The sequence below is a fragment of the Neocloeon triangulifer genome, unplaced genomic scaffold, assembly GCF_031216515.1.
Source record: "Neocloeon triangulifer isolate White Clay Creek 2 clone unplaced genomic scaffold, ASM3121651v1 ptg000017l, whole genome shotgun sequence".
NCBI lineage: Eukaryota > Metazoa > Arthropoda > Insecta > Ephemeroptera > Baetidae > Neocloeon > Neocloeon triangulifer.
In genome coordinates, this window is record NW_026775559.1 from 3,473,238 (window position 1) to 3,499,359 (window position 26,122).

Below are 26,122 nucleotides of genomic sequence, written 5' to 3' on the forward strand. Positions count from 1 at the left end.
CTTAAATTCTCAGTAACTCATTCAAAGGGAAAATAAGGAATTCAAATACACGCAGAGTTAAATACATTTATTGAGATAAAAACTTCAAAAATGCTGCACATTTATACACCTTTACACAAAGAAATAAAAGAATATATAGAGAATATTACTTTTGCAAATCGAAAGTACCTTAATTAACAATGATTACAGTTCTGTCTCTATTTGTCACTTTTTGTTGGTCCTCCACTTGTGTTCAGCCTCTCTTCTCGCATCTGGTGCCAGCTGACTCCTCAGACCGCCCAAGACACACGCCGTCGCCTCCGAGGCCAGAAGAACAGGTGTCACCACAGTTGGTGGTATTTGCCGCAGGACGCCCCCAACAGCACCGTACACTCCCTTTTCTTCATGTTCAGCACTTGCTACAGCCACCAGATTGCGTGCAGTTTCACCAAGGCCCTAAAAAATAAACACACCTCAAGGTTTTACAAAATTTCCATCATCATACCATGTCGAACAAAGAAATATTAATAATTATTAGTAAACTTGCCTCCTGAACAAGATGATAAGCATTAGTGACGCCTTCCCTAATGTCTGCTGGGGGTGCTTGTCGGTCTCTCCTCCTCTTATCAGTACCACCCAGCATTCGTCGCTGCCTCAAACTAGGCCCAGGGGACAACATGTCATAGGCAGTTTCAGCCGTAATCTAGTTTAATAATATTCTTACAAAGAGTCTTTTTAATTAAAAGTATAAGAGAATACCTGAACAGCGTTAACAAGTCTATTTGTTAGCTCCAAGGCGGCAATAGCTGTAGAAGATGTAAAACTGTGAGCACCACGTTGAAGGCCACGTACAATTCTGCCGTCTCTCTGGTACTGTTCAAGTGGAAGAAGAAGCAAGTCTCTGACGCCTTGGACTAGAATTGATAGAAAATATATAAAAATTTGCAATCAAAGGTTTCAGAGGTCTGTCTTACAAAGTTGCACAATTGAGTGCATTGGTCCCACTCCTCCAAGGACGCTAGGCAGTTGGTTTTTCTTAATGTCCGAGAGCCACTCTGACATCATAAAGGAAACAAGTTTGTCCATTCCGAGTAAGCTAAAATGAATATTTAAAAAGCTGAATATCAAATAAATTTGGAGAGCAGTACCCGTGGCGGTAGGAGAGCCGCTTGAGGCTGACTTCAGAGCAGTTCAGTTGAGCCAAACCCATCAGGATTCCAGCCAAAGGACCATGACTCATGTCAACCCTTTTGCCCTGGTAATCAATCCTGATTGGAACGTCTGGAGAAAATAATAGCGTCCTAGAATATGAAATTTTTAAATTAGATAACTAGTTCAAAATTCAATTCTTGATTGATACCTGAAGAATATTGGCGGACTGCCCTTGTCCTCACTGTCGAACTCCGGAACGAGTGGCTGCTCTTCGGTGATGACTTTAGTGGGCGAAGCAGGGCAATTGACTAACATGACTGGCGGCTGTAGAGCAGCACTGATGTCCTCACTGCTCTGTGAAGGTGCAACTGTTGCCAGGTCCGAGAAAAATGAGCACAAAAAGAGCAAAGAGTCTTGATCGATATTGAATCTCAGAGGCAGGAGAGAGATTTTCAAACAACATTCTTGCTGGTTTGGCAAGCTGACATCTGGACGTAGATTAACTGCTTTTATCACAACCTGTATGTAAAACTTTGTTAAGAGAGAAATTAAAAACATGTTTAAAAATACCATATTGGCATGAGCTTGTTTTGGTTGGGACTCACTGCAGTGCAGGTACAAAAATTTGTTGATGGCAGAGGTGGCAAGACGGTCTCGCGCCTCCAAACTCTGCACAAGGAAAACTTGTCTTGATGCCACCTCTGCATTTTCAGGATAGACTTCGTGCCTAAAGCGCACCTAAAATTTCATGGATAAAATCAAGTTGCATGTTATGAAGATTAGCAGGGTAATAGTACCTTATTGAATTGGAATTCCATCAGAACGTTGTGGTCTCGGCCAGGTCCACCTCGTTCTTGCCAGTCGCTACAAACTTTTTGTGTGTTGCTGCTCTTCTCGATGTTGAACTGGATCTCCCCAGGAGCCGACTTTGAAAAGCTGATTGACGGAGAAGGTCCCATGTTTCTCATTGGAGAATTAGTAGCCCTATAAGAACACTGTAGCTTCTATAAATTTAAGATATAATTTGACTTACACATTGGTCTCGCCTTTGATTCTAACGATTTTTTTCTCAGACGACTGAAAATCAGAGCCGCCGTACAAGTGCCAGACTAAAGATAAATCACAGATGGTGTATCGTAGTTCAGGGTTGGGGAAATTCTTTGGTGTTTCCAGTAGGTCCATTCGTCGCAGAGGCACCCCGAAGTGATTCTCTACTATTCGAATAGGCCCGTTGATCAGTTTTCTTATTTCTGGCTCCCCGTGCAGAGGCTGCAATAAATTGAAAATTACCTAAGGAGAAGAAAATAATGATAGTCATTACAATAATTCCAGTTCCTGGGTCCTCTCCCAGAATGCAGAACTCCTCCTCGTCATCGCTAGAAGGTTTCACATGTGGTCTGTTGTTATCGTCAGGGAAACTGAATTCCTCCGTGTTTTCCAAATCTTCTGCAGTTGCACTAGGTGTTTTTGCTTCCTCATCCTCCTCAATATGATGCTCTTCGGTGTGGCTGTCTTGCATTGCATCTTCCATCATTGAATTCACTTGGTCTGTCTGGCTCTGCGTAGAAAGGGAGGACTGTGAACCTCTTTCACTCTGAGTAAAAAAAAATTATATTTAAATAAATGTGACAAACTTGATAATTATATTAAATTGCCTGCAATGGTGTTGTTGATCTGCTTGACATGTTGATGGGCTGCGTCAAATCTCCATCACTTGCAAAGTAAGACAGCAGTTCAGCCAATGCTCGACAAGAATCTGCACATGTCCGCAAATGCAGGGCCGTGCTGGACGCTCTCAAATCAACCTGCAGAGAAATATTAAAATCGATTTTCATACTCTGATTTCTTACTTTTGGCACTCTCGGATCATCGCTGAGCCGAAGAGACAATTCAAAAAGTCCCAATGTGATAACAGAGACGTAATCTTTGGCTAGGTCAGGAGTCTTCATTAGAGAAACTTTATCACTAATGAAAAGGGATCCCTCTTCTGCTATGAACCTCAAAGAAGAGGACCTTGTCTGAGCAGCCAAGTTGCTTGAAACAGAGAAACTGCCCATTGTGACCATACACCGTAATGGCAAGTACAGAGGCCTAAAAAAATTACATTTAAATCAATTTAAGCCAATTTTTTTTTTTTAATTATTCAATCTCTAACCTGTAATCAACAGCGCAATTCCATAGATGGAGATGCAGTTCTGTAATTACTCTCGGAGGCAAGTAGCCTGGCACAGGGTAGTCCATCACGTCCAGCATGTCTATCATTTGAGACAACCAACTCTGAGGCCCAGGAACTACCCTGTGCTGCAATGTGGCGCCTCGCACGGCCGTAGCCACTTTGATCATCTAAATGAAAAAATTAACTGAAGAATTTCGGAATTTTAAATTTTGGTTTACATACTTTGAGGGCCCCAGGCTGCTTGAGGTGTATTTTAACTGCAACGCAGAGCATGTCTAAACTCTGACCCCCACATCCAACTTTGTCTTGAGGCTTCATATTCACTCCTGGTACAGTTTGCAAGATTGTTGGCAAAAGAGGTGCATCGTCCAAACCAGCAGCCACGAGGCCTATGTTTAAAATTGACTTGAATTTCACTGAAACAACGCTTTTGCCTACATACCTGCATGAAAAAGAGAGGCTTGGTTGGACTGAATGCAGACATAGCTCAAAGTAGGATCACCCCTGCACTCCGAAACAACGAAAAGCGAACCCTCTCCAATTGCAAGCTTCAACTCACCCCTCTGGTTTGGAATAACACAATTCGCTGAATCCTGATATGGAGAATAATTTAGAATAAAATACAACAAAAACAAATGTTTTTTATTGCATACCCTTGCAGGCGTGCTCAGTGAAATAGTTCCTTGATTTATATTCAGGTTGATTGTGACTTTGCTTTGACCAAGGGGCACTCTCGTCTGTTTAATATACTGCAGCTTTTGTCTTTGTCTGTGCTCATGAACGGAGTAGAAGATACCCTCTGAATCAGAACTTGAGTCCGAATCCGTTTCTAATAGACAAAGAATATTTATCACCAATTTTTTTTTATTTTCAAATTTTGTATTTACCCATGTGAATTCCTGACTTGCACATGCTAAAGGCAGTTGTGTTAAGAGTCACTTCGGACATCAAGTCTGGCGCAGGGGCACTCGATGGCCGTGATGGCTCCCACAACATAAAATCGGTTGTTATCCTTCATGTTTAAAATAAATTATTTGGCATTTAAAGTTAAAACCACAATTCCTACCGGTTGTAAAGAAGTTCGTAAAAGTGCTTTGACGGAATTGTCAGATAAGCTTTTGGCAAAACCAAATCGATGTGAATTTTACTTTGCTTAGAGGCAAACTCAATAAAATTGGTTATTTCCCTCTTATCTCCAGGTATCACAAGTTCATCTGATTCATCTAAAATTCATTAATCAGTTATTGATTTTGATGAAGCTTGATATTTTAAAATTTAAATGCCAGACATACCTGCCACATCGTGTGGAGTATCACTTTCATGCACAACTCTCTTGGCACTAAATGGACTAGGATCTTTAGTACGCGTCTGTCTCTCAAGTGAATCTAGAGACGACTGCCCAAGGCTGTCTTCCGTCGAGTCCTCCATTGTGAGAACCAACTCAGAGAGTTCACTGGTCGACGGGGAAATCACAACAGTCAGTCTAATAAGACCAAAGTCTCTGCCGTTGTTGGGCAAAGACTGGCCCGCTTCATCCATATCACAAACCAACACAGGTACATCATTTTCCTCAACTCCATCCTACAATTAGTTTGCAATTTACTAAAAATGAATTAAGCCATAATAAAATATATACCTGAAATATGACTTGCAGACCTCTGCAAGCAACTTCAACTCTGGTTGTTGGATCTCGGCTGTCGATTGTGGACTTGAGCTCTGCCTCACTGAGCTCAATTAAAAGCCATTCGCTTCGGACATTTCGTTGCCACCAAGGCGCCCGGCCCATGTCACTTAAGGGTCGTAAATCAGGACAGGGAAACCTAAATTTAAAGGTTTAAATTTCTGCTGTTAAGTAGTGTGGTTGATTAATAACCTCAGTTTGAATGCAACTTTGTTTGGAAATTGAACACTTATATCAACGCGGCTATCTGAACATCCCGACGGTTCCACAGCCTGGAATACGTTGATTGGATTTTCTAATGGTGACTGTCTCTTTTTGGTTTGTTGGCAAATGGGATGTGAAGAGCTAGTAACGCTAGAAATTCTATCCATCAAGCTAAGGTCTACCTCTACTAGGCAGGATTGTAGTTTAAATCTGCAGAGATTTGTCATTTTTATTAATCAAATATTTCATTCTAACAATAAAAAATTACTTGATTTCTGTTCTTGGATAAGTAATTCCTCGGTTGCTTTTAACTTTGTGAGAGAAAGACATTTGAAGGTCAGGATAAGAACTGAACGCCTTGCTGTCTTGAAACACAAGTAATTCCGAATCTTGATTTGGCTGGTCGTTCAATAACTCGGCAAACTCCAATCTAGCAGCTGTGAATAGACCCTCTGTGTGAGAACCATTGCTTCCCAAATTGTCGGTTCCCTCGACTGTTATTGGAGCCGCTACAAGGCTGAATTGATTTTTAATTTTGATACCAAAACGGAGTTAAAATAAAATTGTTGCATACCGCAAATGGTTTGGTTTTGTTGCATCCCTGATGATTCGTTTTGCGTTATCAAAGTCTTTGACGCCAAATCCGTCAGGCATTGCTGATTCGATGTGTTTGAAGAAGGCGTTTGCCAGTTCTACCATTTGTTGTTGAGAAGTAGGGGTGACTTGTCGTAAATGAGGTGATGCTGCAGTCGGAGTTGTTATTAAAATGTCCTCCTAAAACAAGAAATGAAAATAAAAATACTGGTAAATTTACAAATTTGAATAATAAATTCACCTGCAAAAGAACTATGGATAGCGAACTTATTCTAATTGAGAAATTGGTGAAGTCTGCACTCCAGGGTTCGTCCTCGGAAACATGATAATGAGACTTTTTCTTGCCCATTTCTGGAAATCCAGACGCGGCCAGGCATCTAAATAAAAAAATCAATTATTTTTTCATGATAACGGCAAAAATTGTAAAAATAATTTTAAAAATTGCAAGTGCAAAAGGGCATACCCATATTGCAAAGTCAAAGCAATGAAACTGGAAAATTTGTGTCTCCTACAGATTATTAAAAATCAATAACTCTACAACAAACACTCACTTGTGTGTGAACGGGCTGACGCTAAGTGATGAGCCGGTCATCGAACTGGCCATGCTGCCACCGCCAACACTAGATGTGCCGCAGCTGCTTGCGCCCATGCTTGCCTTCATTTTTGACTTCGCCATTGCAAAAAACTCATCACCTTCCTCATCACTGTCCTCTGCAATTGCCAAAATGGAAAAAAATTAGAAAACAAAAGCAAGATTTCTACCATAAAAAAACAATCCATCTACAAGATGAATTTTTATATTTATGACATTGGAAAAATCTACTTGCCTGCAACAGACCATCCCTGTTTTGGCTGAAGGTGTCCTGAGGGCCCAGCCATTTCCGAAGGCATGAGTCTCTGCTGCAAATCCTGCTCTACAAGCTGGAAATCCTGCACACCCATGGGTTTTTGTCGACCAGTGGGCTTGTCCTGGTCGTCACCAGGACTTAATAGGCCGTTGATCAATTCCTGCATTGCTTGGAACTGCCTCGGTGACAGAAAACAGTTGAGCGAACCAAGAAGCACTTCAAGGGTCACTTTGGCACCAGAAATGTTGTCGGACGCTTTCATTTTCAATCGAATTTCCTGGCGGGCTGACAACTTGGCCGCAAGAATCAGGTTGTGCTCAGTTTCGTCCTAATTTAATATAGAATTTAAGGAAAATTTAAATTTAAATTTAGCAAAAAAACCTGTGCTTCCCAGACTGATGTTTCCATGCTAGGTAAATAGAATTCGTCGGTGTAGAGAGAAATACCTTCTAGTGAAAACTTTTTTGTGCTAAAGGCTGAGATCTAGAGATTTTATAGAATTAATTTTTCCATGTATATTAACTTTGAAATTATTCTTACCTGGTACTTTTCACTTTCTTCTGATTCTGCAGGAGTATCTAAACCGGCTTCATCCAAATATGTCATTCTACAAGTAATTTTCATAAAATTTTTGATGAGAAATTGTATAAAAGTAATCTTACTCATTGACATGAACTTCTAAAGCAACTCCTGTTCTGCTCCCTTTCGGCACATTCTCAAGGCGAAGCTTCAGGTTCTCAAATTTCACTTTAATCCTGCTCAAAACTGATAAAAACCCGTTTATTTAATAGTATTCATTATTTTAATAAAAAAACATACTGCTCTCAATCATTTGTGCAAACATTTCCAATCCCTCCAGCGGGGCAGCTGTGTCTTGTTCCATGTCTTGTTTGAGACATTCCTCGGCCAATTGCATACTGCTGCTGAAGCTGTTCCACATTGACTCAAGCATTGATGCTCCTGCATTAATATGGCTTGAAAAAGATCTAATTCTTTTAGTTTCATGATTTTACCCGTCTCGACTCGGTGCTTCGGCCGGACGGTAAGACTGAGCCCACAGATTTCCACATAGCTTGAGTCGGAGAGTAAGGAGGACCATGGAACGGAGACACAAACTTGGGACACGCTGCCCTCCACAAACCAGAAGGGCAGGCTTTGCTGCGTAGAAACCTCGTTCAGCGCCTGCGAATGACAAAAATAGCTTATTGAATTTGGGGACAAAAATAATTTCAAGCGCGAAAGAGAGCTTAAAATCAAAGCACGTAAATTAAGTTTTTGGTTCATTAATTTTCAGCTTATAAATTTTTAAAATAATTGCCGTTAAGCAAAAAGAAAATTTATAAAAAAAGTCAGAATTAGTCTTTTATTAAATTTTTGTTTCTTTAAATTTCAGAACTTTCTTGGATATCCCAATTTTTTTTTTTTTTTTATTTATTGAACGTACTTTATTTCATCAAAGATTAAAGTGTTTACATAAAACAAATCTATAATTATAGAACCATATATATTGAGCCAAATTTAAATTCATATTTTTATTATTTTTATTTTATGTAAACAAGATCAACCAATGCCATTTGTTATAATAATACCCAAGGATTTTTATACAAAAATGACCTTTCAGAAAATTTCATTTTCGTCACAGTTTTGATTAATTTGGTACCAAATGGAAATTTTTAATTAAATTGTCTTATAAATAGATGTGCGTGATTGCAAAAAAATAATTTGATCGCTTCCGCAAACGCGAATAATATTTCCTCATGGCAACACACTTGCGTGTAACACATACATAGACAGCTGCTGACCTTGGTCAGCCACGAAGTGCGCACCAAACTGGCCGTGAAAACAAAGGTCGGGTGTGTGCGAACATGCGAGCGGGACGACTCGTGCGTCCGAACGACAGTGGCAGCGTCCGATGTCTGCCATTGTCCGACTTGCGAATTAGAGAACGTACCTGCACATCAAGGCTGACGTCATTGACAATGCACTTGCCATTGTAGAGATCAATCGTGAGCTGGTCGAGGGTCAGTTTTTCCTCGAGGAACTGGCCGAGGTAGCGCTGCAGCAGGTATCGACACAGCCGCTTTTTGATGCTCTCGCTCCAGTGCGGGATCAGCCACGACATTTTCGCCGAATCGCTCGCCAATCCACCATGCAAAATGTCTGAATATTCTTCGTCGCAGTTGACTCTCGCTCGCTAGCACTCTTCAGTGCATTTGTATACAAATAAATAGACGAGCAGCTGACTTCAAGGTTGACCAATCAGCGGCCCTCATCGACTGCTATCACTGGCCAATCACAGGCCACTGCTGTGCGAACACCAGCGCTGACCCGCGAAATCCGTGACGGCCGATATAGAATTAAAAATTTGTGTTTGCAAAAAGTATTAAAAGAAATATGTAATTATAGTTTGAAAGATTTTGTTCAAAGAGCTAACGACGTGTCTGCATCATAATTACTAAAATTTGGCACTTTACTATGGCAAATTTAATTTCATGACTGTACAAGTGCACACCCATGCACACTTATGATAATATTTATCGATATACATAAAAAATCATTTTGACATTATTTTGCTACTGATTTTATTAGCTCATATTTTATTCTAAAATTTTATTTTAATCAATCATCACAAACAAGACGAAAACTTAATATAAAATAAACAGCAATCAGTCATCTCATAATACAGGTAAATAAGGATAATAATAATAATCATTTGATATTGTTTTTAACCGTTGTAAACTGTTCTACACCACAAAAAAATTATGGAAGCGTTTTTATTCATTTAATTACAATAGATTGATTAATTAAAATGCTTTTTCGTGCAACAAAACTTTAAACGAAACTTAAAATGAGTTTGTAAATGGCCATTTTTTTATTTTATTTTTTTAAATTTTTATTTTTATTTTTATTTTAGAAGGCCAGATATAGATTTTTTTTTACTTTATTGAGGAATGAAGATCACATTGATTGTAATTTATTGCTTACGTTTACAAAAGTTAAAAACGAAATGTATAGAATGCTGTAAATTTGATATTAATACAATATGAACAACATCCTATCCTATAACTTATGAGCACTTATGAGTTGCAATTAATTGTAAGATCTTGTTTTCCTAAGTCTTATGTCCAAAGTACAAATTACGCACAAATAAAGACCCTAAAGTGAAACCAGGCTTAACCTCGTTGAAGAAAAAAAAGGGCACCAATAGTGACCTGTGGTCCGGTTGTATTTTCAAACATTCTTCGTGAAGTCCACCTCAGTGTTCACTTCCAATTTACAAATAAAACACTTTAGTTTTTTTTTTCAAAGCAGAGATTATTAATTTTTTTTTTTTATAATTAGAAGTTTTGCCATAGGATTGAAATAATTTGTGCCGATTTCGCTCAATTATTTTGGCTTGTCATTTTGAAGGGGTCACAGGCGCTCAGTATTTTGGCTCGGTTTGCGCAATTCTCAGCTGTAAATAATATTTTATCATTAAAGAAATTTAAAAATTATGCTATATTGAAATTTAACCGAAAACTCTGAATCCAGTACGGGGAGTGTTTGGAATCGCTGGCAAGGTGCACGTCTTAACAGATGTACAGAGAGAGATAGGATAGAAAATAAAAATTGAATAAACTTAATGATTGAAATATTGTTTAAATCTTTTAATTACCTGATAAAATTCTTTCCTAATGCACTGTGTTGCTAAAAATGCGTGGGGGTTGCAATATTTTGAATCCCAATTGGCAGGAATCAAAGCTGAAATTCACCAAATGTTTTCCCTTTATTGAAAATAATTAAAATTTAATAAACGTTTTTTATATTAATAGTGTAACCCTCCCCCCTTTTATTTCGTATTGTCTTAGAATTGAAATTTGAAAAAAATTGATAATCGTTTTTCATCGCTTGAAAATTTTATTCCTAATCTAATATTTTAATGAAATCATCTTGATTTGATGCTATCATATTTGAAAAAAATCACTCTATTTTTCAATATTCGTGTTTCACTAGTGCAAAAATTTGAAATTATAATTAATATGAATGGCAAGGGTGCACCTGGAACTTGTTTGGAGCACGTAGATGCTGCCGTGGCGAGCGCCTGCTTGACGTTATCATCATTCGAGGTAGGCATGGCTTTGAAGTAGTCCGCTATCTTCGCAAAGTCGAGTGTTTTATTGTCGATCATCTATTAATTTTCCAGGCAAAGGCCATTAAGAAAGTTGGCAATTAAATAAAAATTTAAACTAATCACCAAGTTCTTGATCTTGAAAAGACTGTCCGAGTAACACTATTTTATGAGATAACAAAAAGTCATAGAAAAAAATGATAAAATTTAATGTATTAACACTCCTTAAACATTATGTACTTGTATCAATTACCAAATGGTACTTAAGCCGTTTATCTGCAAATATTTGTCCGTGCAATTTACATGTGAATGAATTAACAGCGTAAAAATGCCACTTGCTATTTCACTATACCATCTCTAGCGAAAGCATCCGCCGAAGAGATGTCTAAAGCAAAACCATCCTTTGTCTGGTATTTTTGCAAAACAAACTCTCTGGGGCCGCATAATTTGCTAACTGTTTCCCAGTCAACGTAGCTCTTATAACGCGTCTCCTGATCAAAAAAGTTTGTCGGGCTGTTTTTGCAACACTCGTTCATGATCTAATTTTTCAAAACAAGAATTACTTTTCCCCCCCTTAATTAATTAAGCCGAAACTCACCCCATACCATTGCTGCGTACAATTGCGTGGCTTTGTGGAGTTTTGACCTGAAGCCACCAAGCAGCAACACTTTTAAAAATGAAATCAAACATAAAATTAAAAATCAGCAAAAATTTGAATATGTTTTACAGATAATAAAACGATTAGCTGCTTTAAATCCATCATCTGCTCTTCGTAAACCTATGCAGAGAGGTGAATATTTCCAAACTAAACCAAAGGCCAATTTTGCGCTTCTTTTTATTTCCACAAAAAGTATTTTTTGCTAGCCTTCCGGTGCATTACCACGTCCGGTCTTTGAATTATTACCTTTTCAAAAAGCCAATTCACGCTTTGTGAGTTTTACACCGTGTGACATACAATAAGTGCAATTTTTCTTTTATCATGCGGCTTGATTGTGATTACGCCACACCTATTTTGCTGAAAGGCTTTTCAAGAGCACTTTGAAAAAATTTTCACAATACTAAAGTATGTATCAAAATTTTCCTCTTATTACAATGCGAGAGTCAATTAAACGCTCAACCAATAAAAAGCTGATAACTCCAGAATCAGAGTGATCACTTGATTTCTTCTCAGTGATTAAGGTTGTTCTTACTTAATGAACAAATATTAGCCTGGCAACGTCATACTTTTTGCGGCGCAACAGTCCAGTATTGCGGCACTTAACCCATTAAAAAGCGATAAGATACTATTTGCATAAAAAGACGATTATTGTCATAACTTTGAGGAGACAAAGCTAGAAGTGAGCGATCACGCATTCTCGCATTCTTGTCTTAGAAATCTCTGTAGAACGATGAAAGGTTTCCTTGGCCTCGCTTGCACCATTTTGACGGTACGTTCTTTAAAACTTTTAATTTTATCATTTTTGAATAAATATTATGAAAAGGCAGGCACATGGTTTCGCCGTCAATCCTCTTTTGGATGGTGGACCAATTGCAAATGCAGGCCAATTTCCGTGGCATGTACACGTTCAGCCTGTTGCAAATGTTGGTGCTAACTTCTCTGGTATTTTGATCAATCCCTCTTGGGTGCTTACTTGCGCCGCCTGCATCAACAAGTAATTTTTTTATACAAAAATTTATCCAATTCTTTAAATTCATTGCTCACTTCAGATCACCAGACCACACTCTAATTTTTGGGGCTCGGAACTTGGACCTTAATACTGAGCCAGGTCGCATTGTCAAGTCTGTGGCCGCTGAAAACGTCTTCATCTTCCCTGATTACAACCCGGGGCAATTTAATGAAAGAAATATTGCACTAGTTCAATTAAATGAGCCAATTCCCTCTTCGCGTAAAGCTTGTATTACTTTTCGTTAAAAAATATGAAATATAATATTAATTTTAGCTTATGTCGATACCATTGGATTGCCTGATGAGACTACTGTGTATGATAACTACCTTGGAAGAATTTCTGGATTTGGATTTGCCGCTTCCAACGGTTATAATGAATTTCAAAATATTTTTAACTTTGATTAAGAATTAAAAATAAATTTCATAATTAAAATTATATATTTGCAGCACTCTCACTACATATTTTAAAAGCAGTTCAAAATATGATATGCAATATTAATTTTATTACTTGGAAAGTTGATTAAATTATAAATAATTTATCCAAAAATTATAATGCAATTAACAATTAAGTTACTTGTTCTTTAGGCATTTTTTTTAAATCAATTATATCATAATGCATTATTTTAATGAATTTTAGATACTTCTGGCACGCAACTACTGCGTTATACAGATTTGGAGATTTTACCTGACACAGAGTGCAGGAATTTGAAGGAAGGACAAATGTGTGCTCTGGTTGGCGCTGAAGGAATTGGCCCTTGCAGGGTAATGATTAAAAAGAGAATAATGGAAAATAGCTATTTTAAAACTTTGTGTTTAATTTAAGGATGAAGGTTCTGCACTTTACATTGTAGACTCTGAAGGCACTGCTAGAGTTGTGGGTGTGTTTTCTTACGGATATAACGAGGGCAGTTGCCCTGGCACGAAACCCCTTTTCACAAGAGTATCACTGTATCTCTCTTGGATCGACTCCGTGATCAATGGAGGCACTGGGGAGATCACCACTCCTGCCGCCGACGAAGCCGACTACGAATACTGATTTTTATTAGCTGCTCTTGATATGCAATAGTCTTAAATTAATAATAAAGTATTTTTGCATTTCCCTGTCCAACAACTTTCAGCTCTTTTTATTTCGGGAGAAATTCCTTTTAATATTTTAATATGAGTGGGGCAAGTTCCCAAGTTCACGATGAGAAATATCGATCCAAACATAAAACAACTACTCCACTAACTTTGGAACTTTGTCTATTTGATTTCTGGCTCGATGCAAATTTAATTACAAGTGGGAAAATACAAGTGAATTTGTATTAGTTTGCGACTTGTGGCCACTGGTGATAGGTCTTGACTTAAAATGAGCTCTGGTGAGTTCAGTCTCAACGTTCAAGTTTTGAGATGGGCAGGTACAATATTTTTTTCCAAGTTTTAAATTTTGTTAAAATATTTATATGAAAGCAGGTCTCGCAAGTCCCGACGGTTGCCCAGTTTCGCGCTGGGGCAATTTATACATCTCCGCGTTTACTGCCCCTTTCGTGATAATGTCGCTTTTAGCCATGGCCTACTTTTTCTTGTCACCTTTTTCGCTAATCAACGCGACCATCTACGGCTACATACTAGTCAACCTGATACTCACCATATTCCGCATATCTTTCTTTTTCAATAACAAAGCGAGACTAGAAAATCTGATAAGGATTTTTTCAGGTGATTGAAAGATTGTATAATTTTATTTTAATAAAGTTATTTCAGAAAATTTTGGTCAAAGTGACGATCTGGACAAAGAAAATAGATTTATGCGGAGGACGTCGAAGTATAAAATTATGAAGCTGACGATAACCATGTTGGTTTACAACGCTATTTCTGTTTTAATCACCGCTATTCTTCCGGCGTCAGAAAGGTATTTTCCGTATTTTTAAACAAATATGAAAAAATTCTAATTTAAAAGTTAACGACGCAGGGTTTCACGTGCATTGGAATGCGAGGAAGTAAAATGCTCCAGAGAAATGAGCTACGAAATTTGGTTTCCAACCGACAGCCACTTGAAACCAACTTACTATATATTAATAATATGGCAGAGTATTTCTTTCCCTTTTAACTGCAAAAATTTTTGATTGCACATATATTTTTCTAGTGATTTCTGCTTTAATATTTACTGCGATTTCTTGTTCCTGTGACGCATTTTGCTGCTCACTCACACTGGCCGCCTCGGAACGAGCTGCTTTTCTGGCGCAAACGGCGCCTATGGCCCTTCTACCTGGTGCCAGAGGCCAAATAACGCCAATTTTTAAAACTTGGGTTAAACACCACCAATCGTATTTAAAGTCAGGTTTCAAAGCAATTTTAACTAAAAAAAAATTGTTTTTATTTTTAATTTCAGAGCCGTGGGTGAAATAAATAAAATCATGGGATCACTAATTTTCCTTACGCATGGCTTTACTGGAATAAGCATTTTGGCCTATTGCTATTTTTTCATGAGTGTAAGATTTTTTATCACCTACTTTTAGTTCAATCTCTAGGCTTTAAATTTGTCACTGTCTAGAAAAATATCGAAACCATTAACATTTTTATTGAAAGCCAACCTCTTCAATTTCAGTATCCACAAAACCCAATCAATTCCGTCACCATCACAACAATGGCTGGATTTCTCGTTCAAATATTCATTTATTCGTCCTGTGGCCAGGGTCTAATCGACCAAGTAAGTTTGCTTATCAATGCTATCAAACTTCAAATATTTCACAAATCTGACCAACCTAGAGTGAGAATCTGGCAAATCGAGTTCTGAACGCATCTCAAGTGGCACGAGGCGGGTTGCAGGGATCGGGCGGCGCGCGCTCCAGCCTCTTGGTCGTGATAACGCGCCTATCCGCAGGTGCCCCGCCAGAACACGTCGAGCCCCTGGGATTTTTCACTTCCTCCATGGAACTTTTTGTTCGGGTAAATTTAATGTTTTTGGTGTAATATTTATTTATTTATTAATTCAAAATTTTAGCTCATTACAACGTCTGGCCTGTACATCATGATTCTGATCCAGTTGCAGTGATTTTAGGCCATAAATCGTGGAGTCACTTTAGCTTTATATGGTACTGGACCAAGTGTGAACGCACCTTCCACCTCCCTGCTATTGGGTGGAGCGCACCCTTCTGGCACCTCCAGCTTGTATCTCTGCATAAGCGCCGAAAACAAAAGGAACAAGTTGTTTTTGGCCAGGGTTTCACCCAGGCACTGTCTTTTCCCTAAAAGGTATAACAAAGAAATTTATCAAGTACGAAAAAAAAATATTTTGTTTAATTATTTACTGACCTGAGCCAAAGGGCAAAAGGTAGTCCGGCTTGATTAGTTTGCTGTTCTTGGTGAGGAATCGCTCTGGTCGAAAATTTTCCGGATCCCCACATAATTTTGGGTCCATATGAACGTGAGCAATATTCAATAGAATTCTTGAATCCTAGGAAAAATTGAACTGTTTTCCACATAATAATAAAATCTTGATTATTTACCTTTGGGAAAATAAACTCTCTGAACGGTGTGTCGAACTTTGCGAAAAGTGGGGCATGTGGTACTGCAAGCGGTGCCACTGAACTCATTCGTAGCGATTCTTGAATTGTGGCCTCGACATACGGCATGCTGAATTAAATATGCAAATTTTATTGAAAAAGTTTATCTCTTTTTACTTGCTATGAGTTATTAAATATAATTTTATTTTAACACGCAATTTTTCTTGTAACCTCAAAGCGCCTGTGGTAGAGTGGGTATGCAACATGCTAATCATAAATGCTACGTAGGTTGCCTATCTAGTGATACATACAGACTATTATAATAATTAAAATAATCTCTATTTTAAATTTCATTAAAAGGTGTTTAAAAATTAAACATAAATTTAATTTATTTTTGGGTGTCACATAAATTTAAGTTAAATTTAGTAAGCCCTTACTTGCTTCTGTCGTTCAAACTTGGAAGTCTATCACGCCCAACAACGGCGTCAATTTCATCGTGCACCTTTTTCTGAACCTCCGGATTGCATACCATGTAAACCAAAGTGAAAGCCATCGCGTTGAAAGTTGTGTCCACTCCCGCGAGAAATAAGTCACCAACAACAAAAACCAGTTGCTCCTCTGAACAAAAAGTTAAATTAAAAACAAAATCTATTATTTCCTAATTTTTTATACCATAGTAAGAAGTGTCTTTCTTGTCTTTGTTCTTCTCAATCTCAATCAGGTACATGTCCAAAAAGTCCCTCGGATTTTCTTGGTCCAAAGTCTCTTTGTGTGCGTTAACGTCCTCCTGGAAATATTTAATAAAAAATAAGGCCTTTTTTATTACAAAAAGAAAAAAAAACGAGCACCATAATAAAATCCTTCACTCTCTGACGGACAAGCTTGAACTTTTCGATTTCAGTCAGTCCAGGTGCAATATCCAAAATTATTGGGAAACACGCGGCCAGCCCTCCTGCAGCATTGAATTGACTTGATATATCCTTGATCAAGGTGATGAGTTTCTGGAGGCGCGCGTCATCGTGCGAGTACCTTTGGCCCGCAATGATAAACCACAAAACGTTGATACTCGCCGTGCCCAAAATGTTGTACAATTCGACTGGTTGCTGAAAGTTGGCACCCGCTTTTTTCGCCACCTCTGTTACCAAGTTCTCGGCTTCTTCTTGGATGATGCACTCCATGCTCTTCTTTCCGAAACCCAGGTCTTTCAAATGACGCAGGGTGAAACGGCGCTGCTCACGCCAATCATCGCCGTGGTTAAAAATAAGACCTTAAAAAAATATGAAATTTTCGAAATTTCAACGGCAAAAAACTGACCATATTTTCGTCCTTTTTGCATGATTTGCCCTACTTTATTTATGGTCCTTCCACAAAGATCGTCTCGTGCGCCCAGTTCTCTGATTGCTAAGTAATCGGATATAATAATAGTTGGTTGAGTTCCCATGAATAGTCCCAAAATCGGCCCGTATCTAATTTTTTTTTCGAAAAAAAAAAATTAATTAATTTGTCATGAAATGTTAAATCAAATACTTGTTTGCGAGTCTCATAAAAATCTCGTGGATGGCTCCTCCTTTTGCGCCTCTTATGAGCTCAACCAAATTGCCCACTATCGGCCAGCGTGGCGGTCCAGGGGGAAATTTCGCAGGCTTGGAGCTTAGCCATCGCAGGATAAAAAAAATAGCCAAGAAAATAAGTGAAATAGACACAAATGCGGCCATCACCGCTGACAATATGAGATTAATAATTGATAACGGTTTACTCTTATTTTCTCAAAGTCTTATCTGAGGCTGTCGCTTTACCATGCCCAACCATACCTAATCGATAATTAACCTCATTTTCCCAACAGCGATGAGTTACCAAAATATGGTGATAAAATAATTTTATGAATTTTTCAATTTTTTATTATTAACTCTTACTAAACTTTCCTTTTTATTTCATGTATTATTTTTTTACAATCTTGGCGTGATTTTAGCCTGATAAGGTGTGGGACATAGGGTGAAGGCGCCTATCACATCTTTGCTATCGGGCAACTTGCCACCGCTGGGAACTGAAAGTTCAAAGCGTTGCATGATTGAAGTGAAGAACATAAACATGTTGCTGCGTGCCAAAGTTTCGCCCAGACACTGCCGCTTCCCTGCATATCACGCAATGGATTAACAATTAAGTAAATTATTCAAAGCGAGCCAAACCTATTCCAAAAGGCATCAAATATTCAGGCCTTTTGACTTTGTTTTCCTCCGATAGAAATCGTTCTGGTCGAAAGTTTTGAGGGTCACCCCAGAGGTTCGGGTCACTGTGCATATGCGCCAAATTCAGAAGGATTCTTGTGTTCTAAAAAAATTATAATTTCAATCTTTATTAAATTAAATTCAATATTTTCTTTTTCCCCCCAATTCTTAATATAGTTGAAATAAACTTTTATTTGTATTTAATTACGGTTTAATTAATTGTACCTTTGGAATGGTGTAGCCGTGAAAAGGCACGTCTTTGCTTGCGTGAAGTACAGCGTGTGGCACTGCGAGTGGCACAACTGAACTCGTCCTGAAAATCTCTTCAATTGTTGCCTCCACGTAAGGAAGACTGCGTGATTTTAACTTTCAATCATCAAAATTAATTGCAGGAATATAATTAACCTGCTCCTGTCAGAGAGACTCGGCAATCTATTTCCTCCAACCACAGTATCAATTTCCTTCTGCACTTTTTTTTTGCACTTCAGGATAGCACACCATGTAGATGAGAGCAAAAGCCATCGAATTAAAAGTTGTGTCAAAACCAGCGATAAAAAAATCACTGATTATTTCAAGAAGCTGCAACTCTAAATAAATAAATGAGATTTAGGTTTTAATAACTTTATTATTTTATAATTAATTAAATCTTATATAATAATTTGTATTTTTAAATTTACCAAGTGCTTAAAATCAGAAAAACATTTATTTTAAAAATAGATGTTCAAAATGTTATTTTTTTTAAATCATTTACATAAATTTAACTAAATTAATTATTTCAAAAACATTTAATGCCAATAACAATATATTTATTATTTGTATTATTTTACACCTGTAAAATATCTCTAATTTTTTTTTTTTTTAATATATTTACTGCCATTTATATGGCTCGCACATTCCACCTGTGTAGTGAATTAACTACTACTAATATAATTTCAGACAGAGATTATTATTCATAAAAATTTTGAAGATTTCATATTAAATATGGAGATTACCATGAAATGACGTCTTTTCTTTGTTGCGCTCCTGTTGCTCTTGCATTTCGGCTAAATAAACGTCTATGAAGTCACGAGGATTATTCTTATCAAGTGTTTTTTTGTGCTCTTTAATTCGCTCCTGAAATTTTTATGGATAAATATATCTAACTATGAGGAGAGAAAAATCTAAATTCAATTATAATAGACACAATTAATAAAAGCATAAAATAATCATTATTTAATTCAGTTCGCACCAGAATGAAATTCTGCAGTCTTTCTCTTATGTCCAAGTAATCCTGGAATTTTGATGCTGTGCCCGGCAAAAGAGCCATTATCCACGGAAAGTGGCTGTACGCGCTGCCGGCGCCGTCCAGCCGACTGGCGATGCTTCTGATCAAATTAGTCAGAACGGCGACCCTGGCGTCGTCATGCGAGTATCTTTCACGAGCGACGACATACCACAGTACGTTGATACTCGCCACCCCCAAAAGGTCGCTCAACTCCACAGGATGTTCGAAATCAGCACCAGCCTTCTTTGTCACCTGTCTAAGAAGGTCCTCAACCTCTTCCTGGATCACTCCTTCCAGGCTCATTTTGCCAAAGCCCAACTCACGCATGTGGCGCAAAGAAAAGCGCCTCTGCTCGCGCCAATCATCACCGTGATTAAAAATAATTCCTTCAATTTAAAAATATATATTTAGTTGCTCATTAATTTTATTCATACCACATCTGCTCTTCCCTTTGTACATGAGTTTATCGATATCTTTATTACCACTAGGCCGACCGCACAGATCATCATTGATACTCAGTTCTTTTACTAATTTGTAATCACTAACGATTATCGTCGGCTGCACCCCTAAGTATAGACCAACAATGCCTCCGTAACTTTAGAAGTTTTTGTTTTATCCAAAATTTAAAGTAAATTATTAAAACTTACAGTCTTGAAATAGTTGCAAAAACTTCAAGCTTCCCTTTCCCATTAGAGAACACAAGTACCTCTAGAATGTTACCAATAATTGGCCACCTCGGAGGTCCAGGAGGAAAATTTTCAGGTTTTTGGGTGAGCCAGTACAAGAGCAGGCCAATAGCCATGGTAAGCAGCACCAGGTGAAACATTTTCTTGCAGTGAACACTCGCCCGACTGTCAAAAGTTTATTTTTGCTGCGCTCTTTCCTGATAAGCTACTTATCTTTATTTGCACTTCAAACGCTATATTTCACTTTCATCTGCTTGTACCACCCTATTGAGCTTTCTCAAATTCTAAAAAAATCTAAGTTATTTTAAAGAAAAATCCAGGCTCATAAAAAATTAATAAATTGCGTTTCTATAAAGAAATAACAGAGTTTAATCAATAAACCATAATTAACAAAAGGGTTAAACAAATGCGCTAAAGAGCTATTTTGAGCAAAAAGCAGTTTACAAATTGTCACTGCGGTCAAAAACTGGTTTAAAAATAGAAATTTTGTAACTTAAAATTTTCGTTCATGCTGGACAATGTCTGCACCATTCACCATTCTAATGGCAAGTTGCCACAACTGGCAAAGAAATAACAAACAAAACACAGTCTTTAATTCTTCTTTTTGCTCTCACCGCCTCCCAGCACCTTCTTCCTCTGGCCAAACATGTGCAGGTACATTTGGGGGAACACTAAAAATTACATCACAAAATTAGGTGAAATTTTTTTAATTATTAAATTAAACATACATGGAACGTAGAGAGCCATAACGATGAGTAAGAAGTATTGGTAGCTGAATGTAGCATTCCAGCTATTTGGGAGCGTAACGGTCCACTGTTTACTGGCAGCAACCAACTGTGATGCTGCCCAGAGGCACAAAAGCTCACCAGTTACCCCGATTGGGTACAAAGCAATGAAGAATGTATATCTAAATATTGTATTGTTTAATTAATGACATCAATACAAATTAATATCTTTTACCTGCACCACACAATGGGGTAAAGAGAGACCCCAATAATTCCCATTGCGTAAAAGCTGTAGCGGATGATCTCAGTCACAGTCCAGGCAAAGAGTAGGAAGTGAATACCTTGACTGTCTGAGGAGCCTTCGACTCCAATCAGTACTCCGCACACAACCATTACTCGGGAGGCTACTTGAAAAAGTGTCACCATAGCGTTTGAGGACACCAGTCCAAAGATCGCATGGAAAACCTAAAAAAAATGAAAATTTGTCAATAAGAAAATAAATTTTTGAGTCAATTTTAAGAAATGAACCTCAAGAATCGCAGCGTTTTGGAAAATGATCAGAGCTGTACGGACGATTTCCCATAGAGATTTTCCTGGTTTGGGGTCGGCGTAGTACTGACCCATCAGGTACAAGATATAGCTCCATCTGAAAGAATAAATAATGAATTTTCGTAAATAATGAATGAGAATGAAATCTCTTCTCCAGACAAAAATAAAGAAATATATTTTACATACCCGGCCACTTGGGCGCCGTTGTAGGCGAGCAGGTAGGTTTTTCCCAGGAAGCCGACCTCTTTCTTCGGTTTAGCCGACTTATTCGCCATCCTGCCGACGCGATTTTCTCAGGAATTGTGCAAAATCACTGCGAATTCAATTCTGTGACCTAGCGAAACTCGATTCAAATGTGCCTCGTCACGACGTCATCAACAAGGTCACGTGACCCAAGGAAAAGGAACACGCCTTCGGTTGTCTTCGGGGGAAATATAATAATGCGCGCTAATTAAAATGTACATGGAAAAATATAAATAATCTACTTACATGCAGCGTCCCTTGTCCCTTCTGACTATAGCTGCACCAGCTTTTATTTATTATTTTTAGCTTATCACTATATTTTTTTTCAAATTTTAATTTTTTGTCTTGTTCTTTTTAAGTAGTGGGGGCCAAAAGATTCTCGCTTGTTAGTCATAATTTAATGGAATATTTTTTGTAATTAAGTATATAAAAATAAATGATATATGTGTGTGGTGACACACACTCGCGAAATATTGTCGAACAGAATAATAAATATTTGTATCAATTATTGTCTCTGCGAGTAAGGTTAGCCCATGGCCATAGCTTTTCATATAAAGGAAACTTAACTTCATTCCGAGCAAGCAACGCGCGCGCTTTTCCGAATCTCCCGCCGACCTTTCCCTGATGGCGTGGACCCTTCAGCCAACCTGAGAAGACCGATCGGCGCGCGCCACCTCAGGGCCCAATCAGACCCACGGTCGAGCCTCGAAGCCGGCTCTCCGTGCCTGAGAGCCTCAGACGAGCGACGCCCGAAACGCAGACAACACCCTGTCCTATCTTCAGCCCATTCGGTTAATGGCGACCACGTTTTACTAAATTCCTAATTGACCGGTAATTATCGCTTTTCCTCCGTTTCCTCAACTTCCTAAGTTCAGACTAGCTTTTCCGAATCCTATTTTGGCCATCTTTTGTATTTTGTTCTCTCTATATATATTTAATAATAACTTTAACTTTTATCTTTAACTTTAATTAATTGCTTTTAATTAATAACTCAAACCTAGTCACAACTAAAGTCATACTAAATTAAAGTAACTTTAGTCCAAGCCATTTAAGGAGTGCTTGGGCTATTTATTTAAAGGATTAAAGAGATATTAAGAGATAAGTTTGAAGTCACATGGGGGATGAAATGCACATGGGGGCCAGAGGGACATCGAGAGAAGCCAATTAAAGTTCAACTCCAGTCTGCAAATTAAGGCGCCGCTCGGCTCCAGCTCCGCTCTTCATTAGTTTTAGGTGTTCAATGATTAATACTAATTAGCCCCTGTCGTGGTGACACGACAGATTTGGTGTCAGGGTGCGGGGTGATTTTTTTTTCCAATTAATCACCTCCGGTACGGCCTCACATTCCTCGTCCACCAGCGGCGCAAACCAGAAAGGAACCTCAACGAACACAGGAAGGCCAGTGACCAACAAGCGTCCATAGAAAAGGCATCCACCCAGCGGCGTTGGCTTCTGCAGGGCCAGCGCTTAGCGGATTCAGTGTCCAGCATCGAGACAAAACGAGACGATCATAGGCGAACGCTCACCTCTTCGAGATTGCGCCGCGACGTCATTCTCGGCGCTGCACGGTTTTAGAAGATGAGCTGTTACTGATAAGTATACCCGACTTTTACTTGGAAACTTTAATTCAAGCAAAAGTAAAGGCAGACTGTCATTGGGAAAGGGTAGCAGTCAAGTTAAAATTAAGGGAAAGCTCTACGGTGTGAGCATTTAATTACAAAAGCTGTACAAAAGCTTGGATAAAAGGTGCCAATTTATTTTATTGTTGTGGCTATTTAAAACTTTTGAAGGAATTGCACATTTTAATTTTGTATTATATAAGTGTATAAAAAAATAACAACTTTCATGATTGTTTCACCATTGTATATAAATGTACTCTGAAAACAAATGCAAAGCAAAACCTCCACCATAAGGCTGCACCTGAATGGCAATCGAAAAGTGACATCTTTACACAATTGTTGTGAATCCCTCCCTTTTGCCAGTACTCCAGTTTTCAGCAGATGGGAGCATTTCATTGCTCAGGTGTACATCACTCACCGACAGCAGACCTCTCCAGCCTCTGCCCAGCCAGGACTGCAGATGTCTCGCTGCCAACAGCATCAGAATTCGCCGTCCACTCCGTGGCAGATAAAAGCCACCTTGCTCTGCGAGTTGTCCGACTCCACCTTCAGCTGGTCTGCAAGATGGGTCGACAAACGACCAGTCATGGCGCCCTCGACGGAACTTCAGCACTGACTAGGACTGACACAAGGCCAGTGACAGTCCAAGTTGGTCTCACCACTACTGCAAGAAATAATCAGTCAGCATTGTCGACAAAAGCAGACAAGAGCAACACACACCTGCGCAGCACAAGTACCACCGTCCACTGTCCGGACCACAAGACCCACTTCCAGTGGCAGCCCAAGCGCAACATCCAGTTCCATCAGTGGACCAAGTTGGAAGCCAGCCGCTCCGCAAGAAGAAACACAACTAGCCCTCGGCAGGAGAAGAACCGACATCTTCGTCTCACTCTGAAATTTTTTTTTAATGAAGTTAAATTCAAATTGGGAAAATTGTAAAATTTAAAATTGAAAATATTATAACATGTTTAGATTTAAGTCCAACAGAAGAAAATGAAACAGAATGTTGATTAATTGAAATCGTAAATTAAAATGTGTTCTAAAATGTTTAAAAATGTGTGTCAAACTGAGCTGTTTTGTCCACGGGAAAAATTTTTTTAAACTAAAATGAAACGAAAATTTTAATTGAAAAAATTGTTAAATAATCTAAAAACAAAATGTGCAGCCACAACAATGAAATAATTAATTTTCCTCCCATTAGTTAGAAAACATCATCGGGAAGTATTGTAAATGAATTATTTTTATGCTCGACATGCATGAAGAGAAATGTAATTATTTTAATTTTCTTACAATTAGTTTTAAATTACTTGCACTGGAATTGACTAAACTCACCACTATTATGTAACTGCTGTTGAAATTCCTCGCAAAATATCGCAGCTTCGCAAGAATCGCACGGTGCCTGTGCCCAGTTCTTCAAGACCGCGAAATCTGCTTGTTTTCGCACCGTCATCACTCAATTCCGCTCGCCAGCCAAGACAAGTGCTACAAACAAAGCTAAAATCCAATTTCCAAGCAAAACAACCGAAAATCTCACCTAAATCAGCAGCAAAAGCCCAAGTTGTTGACATTTGTGTAGTGAAAGTGCAAGTGACCTTCGCCATGCACCAGTCACGTGACTCCAAGCTCGAATCCCATTCGCCAGCCTGCAAAGTTCCAGCCAACCAGAAACGCGACTCTCGCAAGCTGAGAGACAACAACAGACACACAGCTGGCCACGTAAACAAACAAAGGAGCATGGCCATCAGACACTCCAAGTCCAGTAACTCCAGCCGAGGCCGTGGCCTCTGGCCGCCGCACACACAAGACCTTCAACAAATCCTTCTATCGTCCAAAAAGTAAAAGTGTAATTAATTGTAAATTAAAATTACATTCCAGTTGCAATCAAAACCAGAATGTAAAAGGAAAAATATTTCATGTTGTCACAGGAAAATTTTTGAAATTTGACAAGGTTCAAAGATTCACATGTAACGCTAAAATTAAAAATTTACTGTAATCTAAAAAAAATTAAAATTAATCTCAAAATGTAAAAATTTAGCAAAACCACAGCAAATGATACCGCTCGAAACAAATAATAGGTTAAGATAATTCCAACTTGTTATTCATTTTGCCTGAATTCACAGTTGCCAAAAACACACCTGAACACCAATTCCAACCTCTGAGAAGCCAAGCAGAGATGACCTATCTCTCGCAAACACCAACTGCCTGCCTTGGCCCAGCGCAACCACGAGCAGTACGACACCAGAGGCGCCCTGCCAAGCCCCAAACCACCACACCGGACACCAAGCCACCACCAGTCTTCAGCTTGATGGACGCGAGGGCGCGTCCAAGTTGAAGGGGGGGCAGTCTGTGGTGACACACACTCGCGAAATATTGTCGAACAGAATAATAAATATTTGTATCAATTATTGTCTCTGCGAGTAAGGTTAGCCCATGGCCATAGCTTTTCATATAAAGGAAACTTAACTTCATTCCGAGCAAGCAACGCGCGCGCTTTTCCGAATCTCCCGCCGACCTTTCCCTGATGGCGTGGACCCTTCAGCCAACCTGAGAAGACCGATCGGCGCGCGCCACCTCAGGGCCCAATCAGACCCACGGTCGAGCCTCGAAGCCGGCTCTCCGTGCCTGAGAGCCTCAGACGAGCGACGCCCGAAACGCAGACAACACCCTGTCCTATCTTCAGCCCATTCGGTTAATGGCGACCACGTTTTACTAAATTCCTAATTGACCGGTAATTATCGCTTTTCCTCCGTTTCCTCAACTTCCTAAGTTCAGACTAGCTTTTCCGAATCCTATTTTGGCCATCTTTTGTATTTTGTTCTCTCTATATATATTTAATAATAACTTTAACTTTTATCTTTAACTTTAATTAATTGCTTTTAATTAATAACTCAAACCTAGTCACAACTAAAGTCATACTA

General features: G+C 38.7%; 7 protein-coding genes and 1 long non-coding RNA gene across 8 annotated transcripts; 3 read left to right on the plus strand and 5 right to left on the minus strand.

Moving 5' to 3' along the window:
• Nucleotides 1-52: 52 nt before the first annotated feature.
• LOC132203264 (autophagy-related protein 2 homolog A) lies at nt 53-8,860 on the minus strand. Its single transcript, XM_059630914.1, has 32 exons — nt 8,586-8,860; nt 7,648-7,816; nt 7,454-7,594; nt 7,297-7,399; nt 7,175-7,241; nt 7,016-7,117; nt 6,614-6,962; nt 6,338-6,497; nt 6,028-6,163; nt 5,767-5,966; nt 5,461-5,709; nt 5,181-5,402; nt 4,944-5,127; nt 4,600-4,888; nt 4,374-4,530; nt 4,195-4,319; nt 3,961-4,136; nt 3,750-3,900; nt 3,530-3,696; nt 3,287-3,474; nt 2,982-3,222; nt 2,787-2,936; nt 2,453-2,725; nt 2,165-2,400; nt 1,929-2,115; nt 1,702-1,869; nt 1,340-1,650; nt 1,128-1,280; nt 954-1,075; nt 739-893; nt 527-682; nt 53-435 (listed from the first exon to the last, which is right to left on the minus strand). Exons 1-32 carry the CDS (start codon nt 8,754-8,756, stop codon nt 205-207), a joined length of 5,889 nt encoding a protein of 1,962 aa, XP_059486897.1. The 5' UTR covers nt 8,757-8,860; the 3' UTR covers nt 53-204.
• A 680-nt stretch (nt 8,861-9,540) lies between these two features.
• On the minus strand, nt 9,541-11,551 carry LOC132203356 (uncharacterized). The gene is made up of 9 exons (XM_059631072.1): nt 11,473-11,551; nt 11,344-11,412; nt 11,098-11,284; nt 10,999-11,021; nt 10,872-10,907; nt 10,676-10,805; nt 10,293-10,378; nt 10,151-10,205; nt 9,541-10,091 (listed from the first exon to the last, which is right to left on the minus strand). The coding sequence occupies exons 1-9, from the start codon at nt 11,506-11,508 to the stop codon at nt 10,018-10,020; spliced, it is 696 nt and encodes a 231-aa protein (XP_059487055.1). The 5' UTR covers nt 11,509-11,551; the 3' UTR covers nt 9,541-10,017.
• A 392-nt stretch (nt 11,552-11,943) lies between these two features.
• Nucleotides 11,944-13,522, plus strand: LOC132203242 (chymotrypsin-like elastase family member 2A). The gene is made up of 6 exons (XM_059630875.1): nt 11,944-12,172; nt 12,231-12,397; nt 12,453-12,631; nt 12,686-12,778; nt 13,049-13,173; nt 13,235-13,522. Exons 1-6 carry the CDS (start codon nt 12,134-12,136, stop codon nt 13,445-13,447), a joined length of 816 nt encoding a protein of 271 aa, XP_059486858.1. The 5' UTR covers nt 11,944-12,133; the 3' UTR covers nt 13,448-13,522.
• Nucleotides 13,523-13,726: 204 nt separating this feature from the next.
• On the plus strand, nt 13,727-15,666 carry LOC132203629 (uncharacterized). The gene is made up of 9 exons (XM_059631530.1): nt 13,727-13,808; nt 13,864-14,106; nt 14,152-14,299; nt 14,360-14,478; nt 14,534-14,723; nt 14,780-14,879; nt 14,996-15,097; nt 15,157-15,336; nt 15,392-15,666. The coding sequence occupies exons 1-9, from the start codon at nt 13,760-13,762 to the stop codon at nt 15,440-15,442; spliced, it is 1,182 nt and encodes a 393-aa protein (XP_059487513.1). The 5' UTR covers nt 13,727-13,759; the 3' UTR covers nt 15,443-15,666.
• On the minus strand, nt 15,339-17,636 carry LOC132203627 (methyl farnesoate epoxidase-like). The gene is made up of 8 exons (XM_059631529.1): nt 17,421-17,636; nt 17,208-17,359; nt 16,742-17,160; nt 16,566-16,680; nt 16,331-16,511; nt 15,897-16,023; nt 15,703-15,844; nt 15,339-15,635 (listed from the first exon to the last, which is right to left on the minus strand). The coding sequence occupies exons 1-8, from the start codon at nt 17,606-17,608 to the stop codon at nt 15,445-15,447; spliced, it is 1,515 nt and encodes a 504-aa protein (XP_059487512.1). The 5' UTR covers nt 17,609-17,636; the 3' UTR covers nt 15,339-15,444.
• A 118-nt stretch (nt 17,637-17,754) lies between these two features.
• On the minus strand, nt 17,755-20,346 carry LOC132203626 (methyl farnesoate epoxidase-like). Its single transcript, XM_059631528.1, is given in 9 exon segments — nt 17,755-18,024; nt 18,080-18,221; nt 18,344-18,470; nt 18,524-18,585; nt 18,587-18,705; nt 19,111-19,231; nt 19,347-19,768; nt 19,817-19,977; nt 20,030-20,346. Coding segments are annotated over 9 exon segments (1,518 nt in total). The 5' UTR covers nt 20,209-20,346; the 3' UTR covers nt 17,755-17,839.
• Nucleotides 20,347-20,413: 67 nt separating this feature from the next.
• On the minus strand, nt 20,414-21,876 carry LOC132203630 (very-long-chain (3R)-3-hydroxyacyl-CoA dehydratase hpo-8). Its single transcript, XM_059631531.1, has 5 exons — nt 21,529-21,876; nt 21,322-21,439; nt 21,029-21,258; nt 20,797-20,975; nt 20,414-20,739 (listed from the first exon to the last, which is right to left on the minus strand). The coding sequence occupies exons 1-5, from the start codon at nt 21,615-21,617 to the stop codon at nt 20,660-20,662; spliced, it is 696 nt and encodes a 231-aa protein (XP_059487514.1). The 5' UTR covers nt 21,618-21,876; the 3' UTR covers nt 20,414-20,659.
• LOC132203632 (uncharacterized) lies at nt 21,776-26,070 on the plus strand. Its single transcript, XR_009442454.1, has 2 exons — nt 21,776-22,416; nt 22,867-26,070. It is a non-coding gene; the product is annotated as an uncharacterized LOC132203632 (long non-coding RNA).
• The last annotated feature ends 52 nt before the right edge of the window (nt 26,071-26,122 follow it).

Coding starts and splice junctions, on each gene's coding strand:
- LOC132203630 (XM_059631531.1), bottom strand. CDS start 21,617: ATGGCGAATAAGTCGGCTAAACCGAAGAAAGAGGTCGGCTTCCTGGGA. Junction 21,440..21,528: donor AACGGCGCCCAAGTGGCCGG/GTATGTAAAATA, acceptor TTATTCTTTCAG/ATGGAGCTATATCTTGTACC. Junction 20,976..21,028: donor TACCCCATTGTGTGGTGCAG/GTAAAAGATATT, acceptor TACAATATTTAG/ATATACATTCTTCATTGCTT.
- LOC132203264 (XM_059630914.1), bottom strand. CDS start 8,756: ATGTCGTGGCTGATCCCGCACTGGAGCGAGAGCATCAAAAAGCGGCTG. Junction 5,967..6,027: donor TATCCATAGTTCTTTTGCAG/GTGAATTTATTA, acceptor TTCTTGTTTTAG/GAGGACATTTTAATAACAAC. Junction 3,475..3,529: donor AGCAGCCTGGGGCCCTCAAA/GTATGTAAACCA, acceptor TTTTTCATTTAG/ATGATCAAAGTGGCTACGGC.
- LOC132203627 (XM_059631529.1), bottom strand. CDS start 17,608: ATGGCCGCATTTGTGTCTATTTCACTTATTTTCTTGGCTATTTTTTTT. Junction 15,845..15,896: donor GAGAGTTTATTTTCCCAAAG/GTAAATAATCAA, acceptor AATTTTTCCTAG/GATTCAAGAATTCTATTGAA. Junction 15,636..15,702: donor CCTTTTGCCCTTTGGCTCAG/GTCAGTAAATAA, acceptor TATACCTTTTAG/GGAAAAGACAGTGCCTGGGT.
- LOC132203356 (XM_059631072.1), bottom strand. CDS start 11,508: ATGATGGATTTAAAGCAGCTAATCGTTTTATTATCT. Junction 11,285..11,343: donor GTACGCAGCAATGGTATGGG/GTGAGTTTCGGC, acceptor TTGAAAAATTAG/ATCATGAACGAGTGTTGCAA. Junction 10,092..10,150: donor TACTGGATTCAGAGTTTTCG/GTTAAATTTCAA, acceptor TATTATTTACAG/CTGAGAATTGCGCAAACCGA.
- LOC132203242 (XM_059630875.1), top strand. CDS start 12,134: ATGAAAGGTTTCCTTGGCCTCGCTTGCACCATTTTGACG. Junction 12,398..12,452: donor TGCGCCGCCTGCATCAACAA/GTAATTTTTTTA, acceptor TGCTCACTTCAG/ATCACCAGACCACACTCTAA. Junction 13,174..13,234: donor AAGGAATTGGCCCTTGCAGG/GTAATGATTAAA, acceptor GTTTAATTTAAG/GATGAAGGTTCTGCACTTTA.
- LOC132203629 (XM_059631530.1), top strand. CDS start 13,760: ATGAGCTCTGGTGAGTTCAGTCTCAACGTTCAAGTTTTGAGATGGGCA. Junction 14,479..14,533: donor TATATTAATAATATGGCAGA/GTATTTCTTTCC, acceptor ATATTTTTCTAG/TGATTTCTGCTTTAATATTT. Junction 15,337..15,391: donor CCATGGAACTTTTTGTTCGG/GTAAATTTAATG, acceptor TCAAAATTTTAG/CTCATTACAACGTCTGGCCT.